The 17,300-nt window shown below is 44.3% G+C and overlaps 1 protein-coding gene and 1 long non-coding RNA gene across 4 annotated transcripts in view; one reads left to right on the top strand and one right to left on the bottom strand.

The window, feature by feature from the left end:
- The window catches only part of LOC144061751 (uncharacterized), a 68,106-nt gene that overhangs the window by 24,814 nt on the left and 25,992 nt on the right, over window positions 1–17,300 (bottom strand). The window contains exons 4-7 of one of the 3 annotated variants that reach the window (XR_013296261.1): window positions 17,035–17,193; window positions 14,658–14,789; window positions 10,485–10,582; window positions 9,356–10,407 (exon numbers count right to left, since the gene is read on the bottom strand). This is a non-coding gene — a long non-coding RNA (uncharacterized LOC144061751). The remainder of the gene's footprint in view (window positions 1–9,355; window positions 10,408–10,484; window positions 10,583–14,657; window positions 14,790–17,034; window positions 17,194–17,300) is intronic. The other 2 variants (XR_013296262.1, XR_013296260.1) reach the window with 2 other exon arrangements.
- On the top strand, window positions 288–1,289 carry olig3 (oligodendrocyte transcription factor 3). Its single transcript, XM_077582251.1, has one exon. It carries the CDS (start codon window positions 311–313, stop codon window positions 1,193–1,195), a length of 885 nt encoding a protein of 294 aa, XP_077438377.1. The 5' UTR covers window positions 288–310; the 3' UTR covers window positions 1,196–1,289.

Below are 17,300 nucleotides of genomic sequence, written 5' to 3'. Positions count from 1 at the left end.
CCCCTCCTCCTTTTAAAAAAAAAAAAAGAGGCGCGTCATCGTCCTAACAAGGCGTTATGAATAGCAACGCGGCTTTTGCGCGGCCGCCCGTATAAAAAGCGGCTGACACCTCCCCGAGCCTCCACATAGGCGACAAGACAAGAAAGAGAGCCGGTGCGTAAAAGCGCGCAGGTGGGCATCTAAAGAGAGAGAGAGAGAGAGAGAGAGAGAGAGAGAGAGAGAGAGGGGGGCAGGGGGGAGATCGAGAGAGGTAGAGAGTGAGTGAGTAAGAGAGAGAGGGGGGAGGAAGCCTCGGAGGCCAAGCCATAAAATGAATTCCGATTCCAGCCCGAGCAGCAGAGCCTCATCCCCGGACATGGATGCCATGTTCCTCCGAGAGCACCTCCCCAGCCACCACTTCCACCACCTGCACCCGCACTTCATGCACCCGCACCACCAGCACCCCGTCTCGTCGTCCACGCAGGCCGGCAAGATGTCCGAGTCCAAGTCGGCCTCGTCCTCGTCGTCGGTGGAGAGCAGCAGCGGCGGCGAAGCCAACAAGTTCAAGCTGAAGAAGCAAGTGACCGAGGAGGAGATGTTCCAGCTGCGCCTCAAGATCAACGGGCGCGAGCGCAAGCGCATGCACGACCTCAACCTGGCCATGGACGGCCTGCGCGAGGTCATGCCCTACGCGCACGGACCCTCCGTGCGCAAGCTGTCCAAGATCGCCACGCTGCTGCTGGCCCGGAACTACATCCTCATGCTCAACAGCTCCCTGGACGAGATGAAGCGGCTGGTGGGGGAGATCTACGGCGGACAGCACTCGGCCTTCCACTGCGGCACGGTGGCGCACCCGGGAGCGGCGGCGGCGGCAGCGGCGGCGGCGGCGGCGGCCGCGGCTGCCGCAGCCGCCCACCAGGTGCACCCGCTCCTGGGCGGCGGGCTCTCGTCGACCACCACGTCCACCACCTCGTCCACCCTCCCCGCGCTCACCTCCATCCGGGCCCCGCACGCCCTGATGAAGGGCTCGCCGGCCGCCGCGCCCCCCGGCCTGCAGCTGGGCTCCGGGTTCCAGCACTGGGCCGGCTTGCCGTGCCCGTGCGCCATCTGCCAGGTGCCGCCGCCTCCTCCTCCTCCGCCGCCTCCGCCTCACATCCCCATCACCTCCTCCGGCCTGACGAGACTGACGGGGGAGGCCAAGGACGGCATGAAATGATTTGGCCATCATTTCAAGGACTTTTTGAGGGAGGGCATGACGAGCGGATTCGTGCGTGCATGTTGCTGTCTGTTTTCTTGTTGGGTCCATATGAGAAAATGTGTGTAATATCCCTCCTTGTACCAAGGACTTGTGCTACTTAAGACTGATGCTTTCAAACTTGAAGGTAAAAAAAAAAAAAAAAAAACGCAGAAAAAAAATTGTGCATGAACATTTTGGTTGTCTTTATTTTGTGAAAATGAAGATTGCTCTTTGTGCCTTGTAACAAGGATATAAACGAAAAAAGTGAGTTCCATATTAAAAAAATGCTTTTTGTTTATTGACCAAAAATGTAGCAAACACTGGCTTTATAGTTTTTGTAATTGATTTTTTCATTAGTGACTGATTGTACAAACATGTCTGCTCTCATTTGAATTTTTTTCTTGTTTTTTTGTGCATGTTGCTCGAATGCTGACATTAATTTCTGCTCAATTTGTTATGCCCAGAGACTGTCTGTCTTTATTTTTTTATATTGTTGATGAAATATTTATTATGAAGCACCCAGAGGACCTGGATGACATTTCAATAAAACTAAAATTATGGATCAGATAAACTGTCTATACTCTTTTTTTGGTCATTCTTTTTTTTTTTTTAGAACATTTATACATATTTTTCAAATACTGTTTTTTAAAATAGGAACATTTATACATATTTTTCAAATACTGTTTTTTTTTAATAAGAACATTTATGCATATTTTTCAAGAAATGACCCTTGGGCTGAACCGTCGTCTATTAACACTGGAATAACACGATGCATCATACACGTCGACATGATTTCAGACGTGTATTTTTCGTTGAAATCTCCTCCAAGGATTTGGGCCTGCAGTGCATGAAATGACCATTTGCAGAGAGTCAAGTCTATTTAACAAAATGCAATTTTTTTTCTCATGAAATAACCACATGATGAATATCCAGTGTTCACCTCCAACTATGTTAAATTAAAAAAAAAAATCCTAAAGAAATTTATTCGACTTATTTATTAAATTAAATTAAATTAAATGTATTATTATTAACACTTGCTCTTAGAAATAATAAAATAACATTGTTTTATTATTAAATTCTATTTAATTTCCCTTGAGGGATAAAAAAAATCAACCAATGAATCAATGAATCAATCTATCTATCTATCTATCTATCTATCAAGTTTTTGCAAGAAACCACAACCTATTCATTCAAATAAATTATTTATGAAATGTTTATATTAAATGCAATTTGTTGCATTTAATTTACGTTGGTTTATGGAATGGAATTTATTTCAATCTTTCTCAAAGGTTCTGATGAGAGGCAGTATGAAACTGCATTTCAAATGGAAAGCTCTGCAAGCACAAGCTAACCTACAATACTGAATTTAGCATGAAATAAATAAATTACGAGATTCTACCGTAAACGGCATACTATTTTAACACATTTTTCATTTTTTGCATACAAAACATCAAATCCGTGAATATTCTTTCCCCCCCAAAAATAATACATTTCTAGTAACTCAAATGCAAATTAAAGGGAACACAAATGATTGCAGTGTAATGGACTTTGAAAAAAAAGCAACATAAATAATAATTTTAAAAAAGTTCATCTAAGTTGCACAACATTTATTGATTTGGACATTTTTCCCAAGCAGAAATGCAAAACGAGTAAAAAGAGGTTCCCATTAATGCAGCCCAGTTGGATTGCTAATCCACACTCGGGAGTGCCGAGCGGTTTGTTCACTGGTCCCACGGGTGCCTCGGTCCCCCATCAAAAAAAACTTGCAAACCCCCACCCCCCCCCCCCCATGTCTCATCTCTTGCAATGACAGAATGTATGTTTGTGCAGATTACAAGCTAATTGTTCACGTGGGACCCAGAAGGGGAGAATGACATCACAGAGAGGTGGTGGGATTACACGATGGTAAAAAGCAGAGGATTAGACACATTTTGCTCTTGGGGGAGCAGAGGGGGAGGGATCATGCAAATGAAGATTAAGGCAAATAATAGACCAAGGGAACGGAGGCCTTCTGTGATTTGAGAAGGACTGAAAGAGTTCATTTTCTGCTGCTGATTTTGTCTTTAGGAATGAGTTGCTTGTGTGTGTGTGTGTGTGTGTGTGTGTGTGTGTGCGCGAGCTGGCAGATGGCGTGTAAATAGGCGTGTAGCTGCGACGGCCTTTTAAGCGCGCTCCTCTGAGGAGGATGTTGTCAAGGGAAGCTGCTTAGCGATGACTTAAGTTTTATTATGCTGGCCTTTCAAAGCAAATGGACTCGTCAATACTTTTCCATTCGGCCTAATTAGGAGGCCAACAACTGCCAAGGCCGCCCCGTGTTACATTCGCCAAGGGTGGCGGCGAGGCTGAGAAACAGAGAAACGCATGCAAATCGCATACAAATGTCACACGCATGTTTAAGGCATGTATGCAAATGAGGGCACCTTATGGACGCCAGCATTCAGGTGAAAAGCCAAACAAGTGCAAGGCCGTAATGATGTAGTCGCAACGAGGTGTCTTCATTAGCGGTTCCGCAGAATCCGACATTTCGTGGAATATGCAGTAAAATACAGCAGTTAAAATTATTATTTGTTTTAATCAATATCAGAAGGCGGCCATTTTGCCACTTGCTGTCGAGTGTAAATGACATCACAATTGCTCAGGGCACCTTTTTTTCTGAAGCTGAACTGTGATTGGTTGTTACCTGAGCCCTGAGCAAATTGGTCAGATCCTTTACTTGGGTCAGAAAATTGGGTCATTTTGTATAAAACAACCCAGAAAATTGGATCAAATTAACCCATAAAGTGCATCGGTCCATTGCATAGAGCATATTATTGTCCCAAAAAATTGGCGGTGGGGGTGGTTGACTTCCCCTTTAAAAAAAAAAAAGGCTACATTGTGTCGGCCAATCAAATGACGGCGATGTCACAACCTTCCTCATCTGCTTGTGGTCTGCTTGTAGAGTGTGAGTGTGTGTGTGTGTGTGTGTGTGTGTGTGTGTGTGTGTGTGTGTGTGTGTGTGTGTGTGCGTGCGTGTGTGTGCGTGTGTGCCCGCAGGCGTCGGTAGAAAGTGAATTGAGTGTGAATGAGGCAGCGTTGGCCTCGAACAAAAGCAGTTGAGAGGATAACTTATTGACCAGGATGACGGGCTGATTAAAACCGCCTGCTTATGTTGTGTGTGTGTGTGTGTGTGTGTGTGTGTGTGTGTGTGTGTGTGTGTGTGTGAGCGTTAGCAGGGCGCCATGCACCTGCCTCTGCCCTGGGGGAGGCCTCAGGAAGAGAGTGATGGAGGGGGGTCGGGTGCCCCCCATGCTCAGCTGACTAATGTTGAACCAAAACGGGTAACATATTTCCATCATAAGAGCGTGTTGCCATCGCCATTAGCGACAAGCGCTCATTTGCATGCTAATTGCGCCCTTAGCGAGGGTCTGTTGACACTTTTGTCCGGGGCGGGGTCGCGGGTAGTGCACTCGTCTTCTACAGGAAGCGTCATCTTGAAAAAAAAAAGGGTCATGTGACGCCACGACAGTTATTTACAAGCTTCTTGGATTGAAACTCGTGAAAAAAATGAATTAAAACGTCAACAAGTGATGAGCTAAGCAAATAATATGCGGTGCCTTTTTTATTTATAGAAGACGCAGTTTGCCGTTAAACACCAGGATGCTCCTTAAAGATGCCATCTGCAACATTTAAAGACTTCCGAGATGTTTGCGCATCAACGATCATGAATCAATTGGGACAATAAATGTGACAAAAAAGTGCAATTTACGTAAAAAACTTATTTTCACACACGTGAGAATTCAGTTTGTTGAGGCATAATGATGAGCACAGGAAATTTGACTGTATGGATTTATTTGTGCTTTAAACAGGAAAAAAGGAGCAATTTAAAGCCATTTTCTGTTTTCTTGACATTTTAATTACTTATTAATTTGTGTCTAAGTCCAGATTTGTACTGTTTTTAACTCTTTGACTGCCAAAAACGTTAAATAACGTTTAGTAAAATCCTATGGAGGAGTGCCAAAGACGTTAAAAGACGTTTGTTTCAAAACAGAGGTGAAACTAACCATTTTCTGTTGTTGATTACTGAAGAACGGAATAAGGTAGAAACAAACTTTTTTTTTTCTGATGAAAGATGAGAGTCCAATCTTTCATTTGGTAGTATGTGTGTTTCCATAGTCCAAACACAACATTTTCTGTGGACCTTGAAAGATCAGTCAAAATGCTTAAAATCGGCTGGCACTGGGGACAACCCGTTTCTGAAAACGTCTGGCAGTCAAAGAGTTAATTTTAAAACAAATATATATATAAAAAAATCCGTCAAGTCATGCAGAATGTAGTTGTCAGTGATAGTAATGAAAAGCCTGCATATGATCCGAATGTTTTGTGTCTTACAATATGCATAAGTCATCCTCGCGCTTTGATTGGTCCTCCTTCCCACTGATGGAAGTGCATTGAGCCAGACAGGAAGTGTGTGCGCGTGTTCGTGTCCTGCCTCCTGATCACAGTGACTGACAGATGGCGCTCAGCGTTTGGTCGTAAACGAGTTGTGGGAGTCGAGCGTGCCGGCCAGTCGCCTCGATAGTTTGGAGGCTCCCCGCGAGGGTCCAAGTGCCCCCAAAAGGCCTCAAAAGCAACTTCCCTGCATTGTCGAACCAATCGGCAAGCGGCGGCGCTACGTGCGCGTACGCGTGAATCTATGGCCACCGCATGTTTGGAATATGTCGGCGGCAACGAGTCTCGGGGGAATAATGAGGCCGGCAAAACAGACAAGGATGAATGTGGTGAAACGGGACGCTTTACATTGAATACAGAGCAGTTCACAGTTGTCCAATGAGAAGCTCAGATAGTAAAACTCCACCTACAGTATTTGTGGTTTACAATTTCACTCATCATAATCTATATAGCATTTATCAAGCGCATATAAAAACAGTCAAATAGGAATAGGCCAATTATCAGTTGGACAGTTTACCATGCACTCAAACAGTTGGGTCAAAAGTTCAATCAATTATGGATCAAAAATTGACCGATCCACTTTATGGGTCCCAACTTTTTGGGTTGTTTTAGAGAGACAAAATGACCCAATTTTTTTGACCCAAGTAAAGGATCTGACCAATATTTTCAATAACGGCTAATTCTGGCTGTCATCGGTAATGAGCTCTTCTCTTTTTAAGTGGTATTTTAAGCAGGGCACAATATAATATGATTTGCAAAAATCCAAACTTTTTTTTCTCCTTCTTGATAAGCAGAGAGGGGAGGGGCGAGCAAGACGAAAGAGGCATTTGCAAACGGATGACTTTTTGCTCGGTTTATTAATCTGCATGGTCCTAAAAACAAAAAAAACAAAAAAAGTGCCAGCAGGTATTACTTAGCTCCAATGACAACATGAGTAGCACACAAGTTTGTTCTAAAAATAGCTCACAAGTGACACTGTGATAACTTTATTATTTTTTAAGTACAATTAACACCTTTGAAACCAAAAAAATCCCACTTGCTTTCGATTGAAGATGACATCACCTGTCCACCACCAATCACGGCTCTCCTGTTTTCTGGGTTTGGTCAGCAATCTGAGCCATGATTGGTCGTTACCTACTTCCTCAGCACAGGTTATGTCATCTTCAGTCGACAGCAAGTGGAAAAATAATTTTTTAAAGGTATTCATTCATACATGAAAAATAATAAAATGATCAAATTAATTGTGGACAAAATATTAACTTTTTACCGTTGAAAATGTCTCAATGCGTCAAGTATTCCTTTAAGTGACCTTAACTTATAAGTGACCCAAATAGTTTGTTAGCATCACTAACTAACTTTTTACAGAAATATGAATATGAGCTTGACTGAAGACTCTTCGATATTTGCAATTCCGTTAAGGTTGACTGAAAACCGGCATTAAAATTTTGCAAGTGAAATGTTGATGCGAGCGACGTGACGTCTTTATGTGTGTTGTCTGCTCTTGGCCTGGAAAGCGACCGGGCGGCCTCCTCACAAGCATGTTTCACTTTGTCACAACACTCGTCCTGCTGAGAAAGACTGTCACCCAGCACTCTGCCAGGCGCCGAGCTGGCACGCCCGCGCACACACGCGGTGGCATCGCTATACAAAATCCAATCAAATGAAATGAGGTAGGCCACGGCCCAAGAAAGCAACATTCGTCTCTCTTGATGTGCGTTTTGAATATTTGTATTTTGTCTCCCAACAAAAGCAATATCATAAACAACAACCATTGGAAGAAAGCAGACGCAGGATCGTAAATCGACAAAATTGCCATGGCCAGTTATGGCGACCAGTCTCATCACGTCCTGTCCAGTCATGGCGACCAGTCCCATCCTGTCCTGCCCAGTCATGGCGACCAGTACGTCATGTCCTGCCCAGTCAAGGCGACCAGTCTGGTCACGGCCTGCCCAGCCATGGCGACCAGTCTTGTCACGCCCTGCCCAGTCATGGCGACCGGTCATGTCACGTCCTGCCCAGTCATGGCGACCGGTCCTGTCACATCCTGCCCAGTCATGGCAATCAGTCTTGTCACGTCCTGCCCAATCATGGCGACCAGTCTTGTCACGTCTGACCCAGTCATGGCGACCAGTCTCACCACATACTACCCAGTCATGGCGACCAGTCCTGTCACATCCTGCCCAGTCATGGCGACTAGTCTTGTCACATCCTGCCCAATCATGGCAACCAGTCTTGTCACGTCTGACCCAGTCATGGCGACCAGTCTCATCACATACTGCCCAGTCATGGCGACCAGTCTTGTCACTTCCTGCCCAGTCCTGGCGACCAGTCCAGTCACGTCCCATCAAGTCAAGGTTGTCTGCTCACCGTTTTTCCTATGGTTCATTAAGGCACCACATATTGCACTTGATTTCTGTTTCCCTGCGTTTGTGTCCACCATCCCTCATCCACTCACGTCTCATCATGACATATCGTCATTTCTGACTAGAAGTTATTGTAGACTTCATTCAACCTCAAAGGCTACGTTCACACATGCTTCAGCACCAGAACAGATCTACTACCAAACAAACATTTGACTACGTGTAACTCAACCTTTTCCAGCGCTTGATTTTGGTGTCAGACCACCTAGCTTGGCCTAGCCTAGCCTAGCCCACCCTGTGATCTGCCATTAGCCTGTTGGCCCTGGCCCACATTCAGCTGGCACGGCGGCGCTCGCCATTGAAGGATCTGCCAGGCGGATTCGGTCACAGTTGGTGATTTTTCATCAACGTCAACAACACACTGACAGCTTGTTGGTGCTACTGGAGAGCAAACGAACATGCAAAAGACGCGGCCACGCATCAGCGACGTGTGCGCCAGGAAAGGCACGACTTCATTAATCGTGTTTTTGTGTCTACCATATGTAGATAAAAAGTCTACACACCCCTGTTCAAATGCCAGGCTTTTGCGATGAAAAAAAGAGACCAAGATGGATAGTTTTTTTTTTTACTTTTCCACTAATCCACAACATTTATTCCATTAATTTGATCGATACTCAAATGGAAAAAAAAATCAAAATTTTCCCACATCTGTTTGAGAAATGTTTGATTTTTATTTTTTATGTGCAGTATTCATTATTTGTATTGATTTCATAATACATAAATGAATGTAACTGTTTTTCTTATTGTATTCTGTTATTTTTAATATTATTTTTCCTCCAATTAATTTACACAAATGCTAAATTATTATAATGCACATTCATTCATGTCTAATTTATTGATTTTTTATTTCCATGTTGGAAACCCTTCCCCACCCCCGGTCAGTAAAGATCAGCTGCGATTCTAAATGGGCATTGCCGCTGGCTCGGATGGCAGAAATGACAGCAGCCCCAGTGTGTAAACGTGTATGACTGTGTGTGTGTGTGCGTGTCCATGTGTGATCATATGGGCCAATCAAAAGTGCCCTGGCTCAGTAATGTGTGACAGATGTTAACGCTTTGTACTTGATGTCTCCCCGAGGACGCCCACCCAATCACACTGGACACTGATATGATGGACATGCATGTATGTGTGTGTGTTTATGATAAGAAACATGATCAACAACAACTCTAATAACTTGTTATCAAATGTGGCAAATCGTTAAGAGTGTTTGTTTGTTGGGGTCATAAAAAAGCAGTGAAAAGCCATAAGGCAAGGAGCATTAGCATAGCATTAGCATAGGATTAGTTCTTACCTTTTCTTCAGAGTCGTCTCCATCCGACGAGGTAACTTGGAACAGCCCCTTCAAAATAGAGCCACGCATCAGTAATCCATGCTTGTCATCAATATATCTGAAATATTACTTATATACTTTAAACAAAAAAAAACTTCATCACAGGCTTTGCTGCTTTGACTTCAACTCTTCCTTCTATTTATGTATTTATTGTGGCCCATCTGTGTACAAAGATATTTATTTTAATTTTGGGGCACACATTAATAGTCTATTATATAAAATGATTGTAGTTGCTTTTTTTATGTGGCAAAAAAAGAATAGAAATGTTTGTTTTGGACTAACTGAAATGCTTTACAAGAAACTGTAGTTGAGTTTGTAGGCAATAATAACAATAAATGGGCATTCCAAGCTCCTAAAAGGGATTTCAAATGTTTTTTAAGTGACCAGTAAGTCAAGAGAATTTGATGGATTTTCTACTCAAAGAACTTTAGTCCATTTCAATTCTCGTAAAGGAATTATATTTACCTGCCATTTTTTTAACAGGGATTTTGGTTGTTTTATGGACCAAAAGGCCACAACTCAGACACAAATTGCAGTTTAAAAACGACATAAAAAAAAAAAAACATAGCCCCAGGATGAAGACTTTCCCTCATCATCAGGACAGCACTGTCACTTTCTGACACCCCAGCAAGACCTGTCACTCACCCCCTTGACAGCCCCCGGCTCATCCTCAAATTTCCTCGTCTGTCCATCAAACCCCCGACTACACCCTCCATCTGTTATCATGTGCCCTCTCTTCCCTGAGTGCCGAGCAGGGGGCGGGGGGTCGACGGAGGCCGTCATCCCGTTAGAGGCCTATTAAGGGTCCCGCCTGGTGGGGGGTTTGGGGGGGTATCCCTATCAATACCTGCGTGTGATGGAGCCGGCACACACTGCTCTGGAAGGGCCTCCCGGTGGGCTCCACTCGGGTGAGGACCTCCTGTCAGACGTTTGAAAAGGCACACTTCCTTGTCCCGTTGGCGTCCTTTCACGCCGGCGCTCGTCCCCTCTGGGGCACATCTGGAGCGGCCCGCCTGAGGAGAAAGTGCATGGGGTGCAAGAGGATGGGATTGCTGTGCTTCCAGAAAAGATGACGTGCATACAAACTTACCAGTCAGGAGTTGGTCTGTTCTTGTTCAAGCCGTATGCGTTTCATGGTCGTCTTTTTCCACACCAAACGCATCCAAGCGTGCATTTATGCATCTTCAACTGTGAACAGAAACAGAGTTTGCTCAAACGGGTCCCACAAGGCAGTGATAATTTCTTGGACAAAAAAATGTCATCATATTTTCCCCCAAAAAAATTCCTGACCAAAATGAAACGGAAACTAAAAAAGAAGCCATTCAATGAGACGATAACTAAAATTGACTTGACAATTTCGTCAGTGACTAAAACGAAAAATGAAAACAACGCAAGGACGAAAATTCACTCCAATCCAATCAGAAGGAATGAAACGCGGGTGGCAGAAAAGAACCACTCATTCATTGTGCAGCTGTAAAATTTATCTCAAGCAATTATGTACTTTTTTATTAAGGTGAATACTAAGTTATATTATTGTCAGTTCAAAATGTTTCATTGAAACAATTATTATTATTTTCTTTTTTTTCTTTCTTTCTTTTTCTTCATTGAAACAATTATTAAAGACACCGTTATATTAAATATGTATTGCATGTTAAACTACAGTTACAAATAGGTGTGTTATAATTTTCTGTATAAAAGTTGAAATGTATGCCAACATTAACATCAGATCTTTTTTTTTTTTTAACCGAAATGCGCTGTTATGGCTGGAACTTTTGGAGCCAGTGGTCGCCTGGTTATCTGTCATCTCCACAGGAAGTTGAAAACAAACACGTCGCATGCGTCCATCTGTCTTGATGTTAGCAGAGAATAGAGGTCTGTTTCCTCATTAGCAGCTTATTAACAGCCGCTGCCCAGCGGAGAGCACTCTCCCTGGAGGACATTGGGGGGGGGGGGGGGGGGGGGGGCTCAAGGTGGTGGAAGGATGGCGGGGCTTATTTAAATGGCAGAGGGGGCTTTTGTGTCCAGCGCCGGCCTCCTAGACGGGGGCCTCCTGTGCGGGCCTACCCAGGGGACGCTTGTGTTGCTGTGTTATGCGCAGGCCGGGCTACGGAGAGGCCTAGCGGAGGGCTGGCTGGAGGAGGAGAAGGAAGGAAGGATGGAGAGTTGATGGGAGGCCATTCGTCAAAGCGCCTGTCAATTTTCCAACCTCCTGCAGGGAGGCACGCGGAACAGGGGGGCAGCATGCGACATCAGCATGTTCAAAAAAACATCTTGACTCTTTGTGTTTTGGACATTTTTTGTCCACTTGCAAAGGGATGTTTTGGTGACCCACATTCACAGCCTACAGTCTAATCAGCAAGCTTGGCAGAAGCCTGATAACGATCCCAATCATGAATCAGACGTGTTAGTGGAGAGAAACATGGAAAACAGGCTGGACAGGGGCTCTCGAGGACCAAACTTGCCCACCACTGGTCTAATATTTGTTGCCATCAGTCTAATGGCTGCACTGCTTTCTGTAAATGTATGTGGATGTTTGAATTTTTTTGCTCCAATCAGATTTCTGCCTGTGTGTGTTGCCATGTCAATCTAATCTGCCCAGGGCCTTCAAAATAAATCATGCAGGCTTTTTTTTAAAGTTGAATTTATACCGAATTAGCAATGGGACTGCTTCTTTAAAACGCTGCTGTGTCTTCAATAAGAAATAAAGAAAATCAGCACTGCACATTTCCACTTGTTGCTAGGCAGAATTCATACAGCCTAATCCCAACTGTCTGATTGGTATAAAACAAATTGCTAGAAGGTTGAAATAAAGGAAAACCAGGGCCACACAATTTACATTTAATGCTCGACAAAATTCTAATCCCACGTGCTACAAATAACAAAATTGTCAGTCACGAATCAGCACTAAAGCATTGCATTCATTTGCAAACTTATGTAATAAACACACACATTTGAAAATCTATAACCAAATATGATAAACCCCCACACGTTACTTTAAGGATTACAAGACATGTTTATTGTGTTAATAAAAATATAAAATACATATTAAAAAGAAAACTGGGATACAGACTTCCATAATAAGCCTCAATTATTTTCTTTCATACATTTGTCCCTTTTTGCTGAATTTGTGGACCTCAATCATGACAGCTCTGCATTAACTATAAAACAAAAATGCAGGAAAACAGCGCCATCTGTGCATAATGCTCAACAGTGAATCATAATCCATGTTCATGTCAAAATAATTGGGACTGAGCCGGACATTTTCTTTTGACCATAAAGTGGAAAACATGTAAAAATGTGTCGACAGCTTTAATTCTACTGGCTGACTGTTAACTCAAACAGTCCCTTGTTGCCCATTAATAGTCCACAAAAGTCACGAGCGCGAGCTGCTATTTCTTCTCGTCAAATGAACACATCTGTTACGTGCGCCAACGTTGTGCCAAGCGACGACTTTTGACCCGCGTTGGACCTCACGCGTCTCCTGGTATTTGTTGCCATTGTTGAAAAACCATCTTGCGCATCTCTCGCCATCTGCCGGGCCCGCTGATTAATAAAGGCCATGCGACAGCGCACGTACAGTAACGCGCGCTCGTGTCCAGCTCGATTCGGTGAGGCGCCTCATTATGCGCGATTCAGGTATTTACAGTAGAGAGTCAGGCTGAGCTGTGGTGGACAGCTGCCGAGCAGAGCGGTCGCCAAGGCGAAAATGAGCGTCGGGGGATTTGAAGTTGGAATAATCAACACGTGAGTATTTGAATATTCTTCCCGTATTTAAGTGAAGACTCTAAAATGTTTGTAGGTGTAAATGTTGAGTGTGAATGGTTGTTTGTCTATACGTGCCATGTGATTTGTATTTTAGTGATTATCTTAGCCAAGAGCTGTGAGTTGCTTATTTAGCCAGTTATTTAGTTAGCTAGTTAGTTAGTTATGGTGGTTGTATATAAAGTGATTTTTGAGAGCAGCCTCACAAGATAAGCAAAAATGTGACGCACTGGAGATGATCAACACAACACATCGCATTCATAGCCATATCTCTGTCGCAGTACCAAGACCAACCTGTGAGAGGCAGCGTGGTGTGGTGCAAATAAGAATCGAATAAGGAGTCGTAGAAGAAGTAACCGGAAGCTAGTCAAAGCTCTAGCTGCCGTGTATGACGAGTAAAGTTTAAATTAAGAATGAATCCATCTCCATCCTGCCGTTTTATTTTATAAACAGTGTCCTGTTAACCACCAACGAATCCTCACATTAGACTACAACTAAGTTTCTGACTTTTTTTCTTGCAAATCTGTCACTATAAAGTGGCAAATTTGTGAGTTTTTCTCTTGGAATATTGCCCCCGCCGTCTAAAAAAATAAATAATAATTTTACGCGGCCCTAATACACCGTCGTAGTTTTGCTCGCAGTTAGTTATTTTAAAATAGGATTATGCGCATACGGTACTTAACAAGTGGTTAAGAAAATGGATGTATACTTTCCAAATAATGCTTATGTGGGGTCGTTACTTATTCGCACTTAATTATTTAGTACCGGTAATCAAAAATTGCACAGAGCCAAGAGCTAGTTTTGCTTGCCACTACTAGTTAGTTAGTTAGTTAGTTAGTTAGAGCTGTGATAAAATAAGCTAGCCGTGTTTGTCAGTCAGCACCCACTTTGTACTGCTCATTGACAATACGCGCAGGACTCTATTGGAGATATATCAGTACAAGGCAACAGTCAACAACAACTGGCAACAGTTTTTTGCTCAGTTAGTCTGTAAGTCAATCAGTTGGTCAGTTAGTAGTATTACACTAGCTAATCTAATAATTCCCCACTGTCCGTTTGGCATTGTCTTTTGGCCTTGGCGGAGGTCCGCACCCCACTCCATGCTTTTCCCCCCCCCCTTGCCTGACCCCGCCCTTCCCGCAACCCCCTTGCGGGCCACCGTACCCAGCCTGCTTTGCGGAGCCAGAGGCGCCAGCCGCACCTTGTCCCGCGCAGCCTCCCGCCGCCCCATCTTGAAGCGCGTGACCAATGGGCGTGATTAATAATTCTAATCATTGGCAAACGTGCCAGCTGCTCCGTGGCAACGGGCACGTCTGATTTATGGTTGTGTAAATGCAAACAGTCATTGTCCATATTCACAGAAGAAAGGACAAGTGGGGTGGGGGGGGCGGGGCCGGGGTGGGTTTGGCCGCCTGCCCTGCAAATATGATTTGATCTCCGTAAGTCATTGTCCCGCATCCCTCGCGGCCATTTGTCTGCGGTCGGGTCACACAGTGCTCACCTAGTTGCGTTTTGATCTCAGCGGGCTTCAAAGCTGTCTGGGGCCACGGGGGTTCGGGGGCTGGGGGGGGGACATTGTGCGGGCAGACGGCCCCTCATTGGCATTGTGGTGCTGAGGTGTACGTCCACAAAGCTGCAGCAGAAGAAGCAGCCATCAGTCAGCCACGTGATTCCGAGCCATTAGCGAGCTGGAACCCAACCAGCGGCCTGTCGCTAACTAAACAGCTCAACTTTCTGCTTCCTGAGTGTGAATTTGCGCGTTAGCCTCATCCGGTGCACAGATGTGCCCGCCATTGACAGTAGCAGACTACACATTACCTCGCTCATTAATCACCATCAACTGTTTGGGTTTGCGCGTGTCTGCAGTACGGAGAGCCGAGCAGTTGTGACAGCCGCTGGCCGCCAACCTGTCCGCGGCCTAATCTCATTACGCTCCTCCTGGCATCCAGGACGCTCGTGCGGAGCGAAGGAGACAAGGCGTTCAAGCGTATAATGGATGTCTAAATTGTCCGCATGAAGACTCGCAGAATGCCGCCGAAAGCGGAAATGCATTGGCGTAAACCTGCCAAGTGTTAAGTGTGGCATGCGGCTGTGCCAACAAATCGCGAGTACAGTGGAACGATGCTCAAGATCTGCTTTATTTGCATTTTGAATGGATTTTTCCCAACAATTGGGTTGAATTTTTGTGATTATAAACGTTACATTAGCTTTGTTACAGACTCTTGGTCAACTTTTGAATCAGATTGTTTTTAACCCTGCAAAAGCACTTCGTGACTTAGCGTCTGTGAAAAGCGCCATACAAACAAAGCTTGTCCTTGAAATTCCTTGAATTGATGAAGCACTGAAACATTTTGTTGGCCTTGCTATAAGTTGCTATAAGCTAACTAGAACAACCATTGGACTTTCAAGGTTACGTGAGGATTCTGGCGTCGTGGTCAAATTTTGGATCAGAATTGATGAGTTGTCCAATTGACAAAGGGTTGAACTTGTGAGGATTTTTGGACTTCGGATTTTTACTGCCCAAACATCGAAAATTTCAACAGCAGTTTGGATTCTGGATTATTGTTTGACTTTCGAGACAGAAATGACTTTCTAAGTTATATACCTGACGGACTGCTGGACTTTTCAGGATTATTGAATTTCAGTTTTTTAAATTCTACTTTTGAAATCGTGAGTTTTTCCACGCCGGACTGCTGGAAATATCATTTGTGTTCTGGATTTACTTGAAATTTGAGGTCAAATTGCGAGTCATCTAACCAGCGTATGACACCTGTGCGCCGGCCGGTCATGCTTCAGCCTGTCCCGCTCTGTCTTGCGGTACAGCGCAGCATTTGACCTGTCAGGCTGCTGCAGATGGGCTCCGGCTCCCCCAGGTACCGCGGCTAAACAGCCGTCATTAATCACCGCATAAAGCCTCCCCAGCGGGAGATGCCCCAGGTTAGAGCACATCAAGAAATAAATTGGCTGAAAAATGGCTCCGGACGGACGCGCTATCCCCTGGGAGGGGGTGCGAGGAAAACGAGGGGGGGGGGGGTAGTCATCTGTCAGCTGCTTAAGCGACGGCGTCACTCTCGCCCGCCTTGACAATCTCAGATGTTAGCTTTCGGATTTGAGCACATTCATCTTGTTTTATTTGGCCATGCCAACACTTTCAGAGTATGTGTGTGAGTAACGGGTCCGAGAGGAAAGATACAAACTATACATCATCATCTTCAATTCTATGATGGCCTATAACAGACATTCCACACTACAATGCACCCAAAAAAAAAAAAGATCCTCTACTTGGGTCAATTTGACCCAACTTTGAATCAAGAAATGCGTCTTTTAGTGTAAAACAACTCATAAATATTGGTCAGATCCTTTACTTGGGTCAAAAAATCGGGTCATTTTGTATAAAACAACCCAGAAAGTTGGGTCAAATTGACCCATAAAGTGGATCGGTCCATTTTTGATCCATAATTGGGTTACTTTTGACTCAACTGTTTTTAAGAGTAAATAAGGATGTAACTGCCCATCCCATTTAATTTACAACGCTAACCAAAATAGCAGCACTCTGCCAGGCACATTAACAGGTGAGACAAAGAAAACAGACATCATCATCATAAAATAACTGAAGATTTGTAATAGTTTTTTTTAGGTGTTCCACCATGCAATGTCAAGTAAGTGAAGTCCTAACTGTTGAGCCAATTTAAACTCATTTGCTAACCAAAAGAGCAGCACTCAACGTTTTTTTTGTTATATTGAGCTACCCACTCGCGTTCCATAACAGAGAGGAAGCCTCTCTTTTGTAGCACTTCATCAATCAATCAATCAATCAATCAATGACAACACACTGCGGCCATGCTCTCAATAAAGATTGCGGAATAAAAACACATCACCTGGATGTCAGCCAAGATGGAGGTCAAGGACGGGCGGTGTTCGGCCCGCACCTGTCCAGCTCTCTCCCCTGCTCTTCTGTCTGCTGTCCACGCCAATGATTAATGGCCAGCAAGGTCACTGCTGCTCTATTGACCCCGGGCCACCTTTCACTGTAGCACCTATGGGTCACCAAAGAGCCGTCAACATCAAACGCTATACTGTTCTGATCCACGATACCTGATGAGATATTACAACAATATTTATTTATTTTATTTTTTATTTTTAT

Source organism: Vanacampus margaritifer, chromosome 12 (assembly GCF_051991255.1).
Source record: "Vanacampus margaritifer isolate UIUO_Vmar chromosome 12, RoL_Vmar_1.0, whole genome shotgun sequence".
Lineage (NCBI taxonomy): Eukaryota > Metazoa > Chordata > Actinopteri > Syngnathiformes > Syngnathidae > Vanacampus > Vanacampus margaritifer.
This window is presented reverse-complemented; position numbering and strand designations above follow the sequence as displayed.

Bases quoted from the DNA above. Each gene is read 5' to 3' on its own strand.
- olig3 (XM_077582251.1), top strand. From the start codon at position 311: ATGAATTCCGATTCCAGCCCGAGCAGCAGAGCCTCATCCCCGGACATG.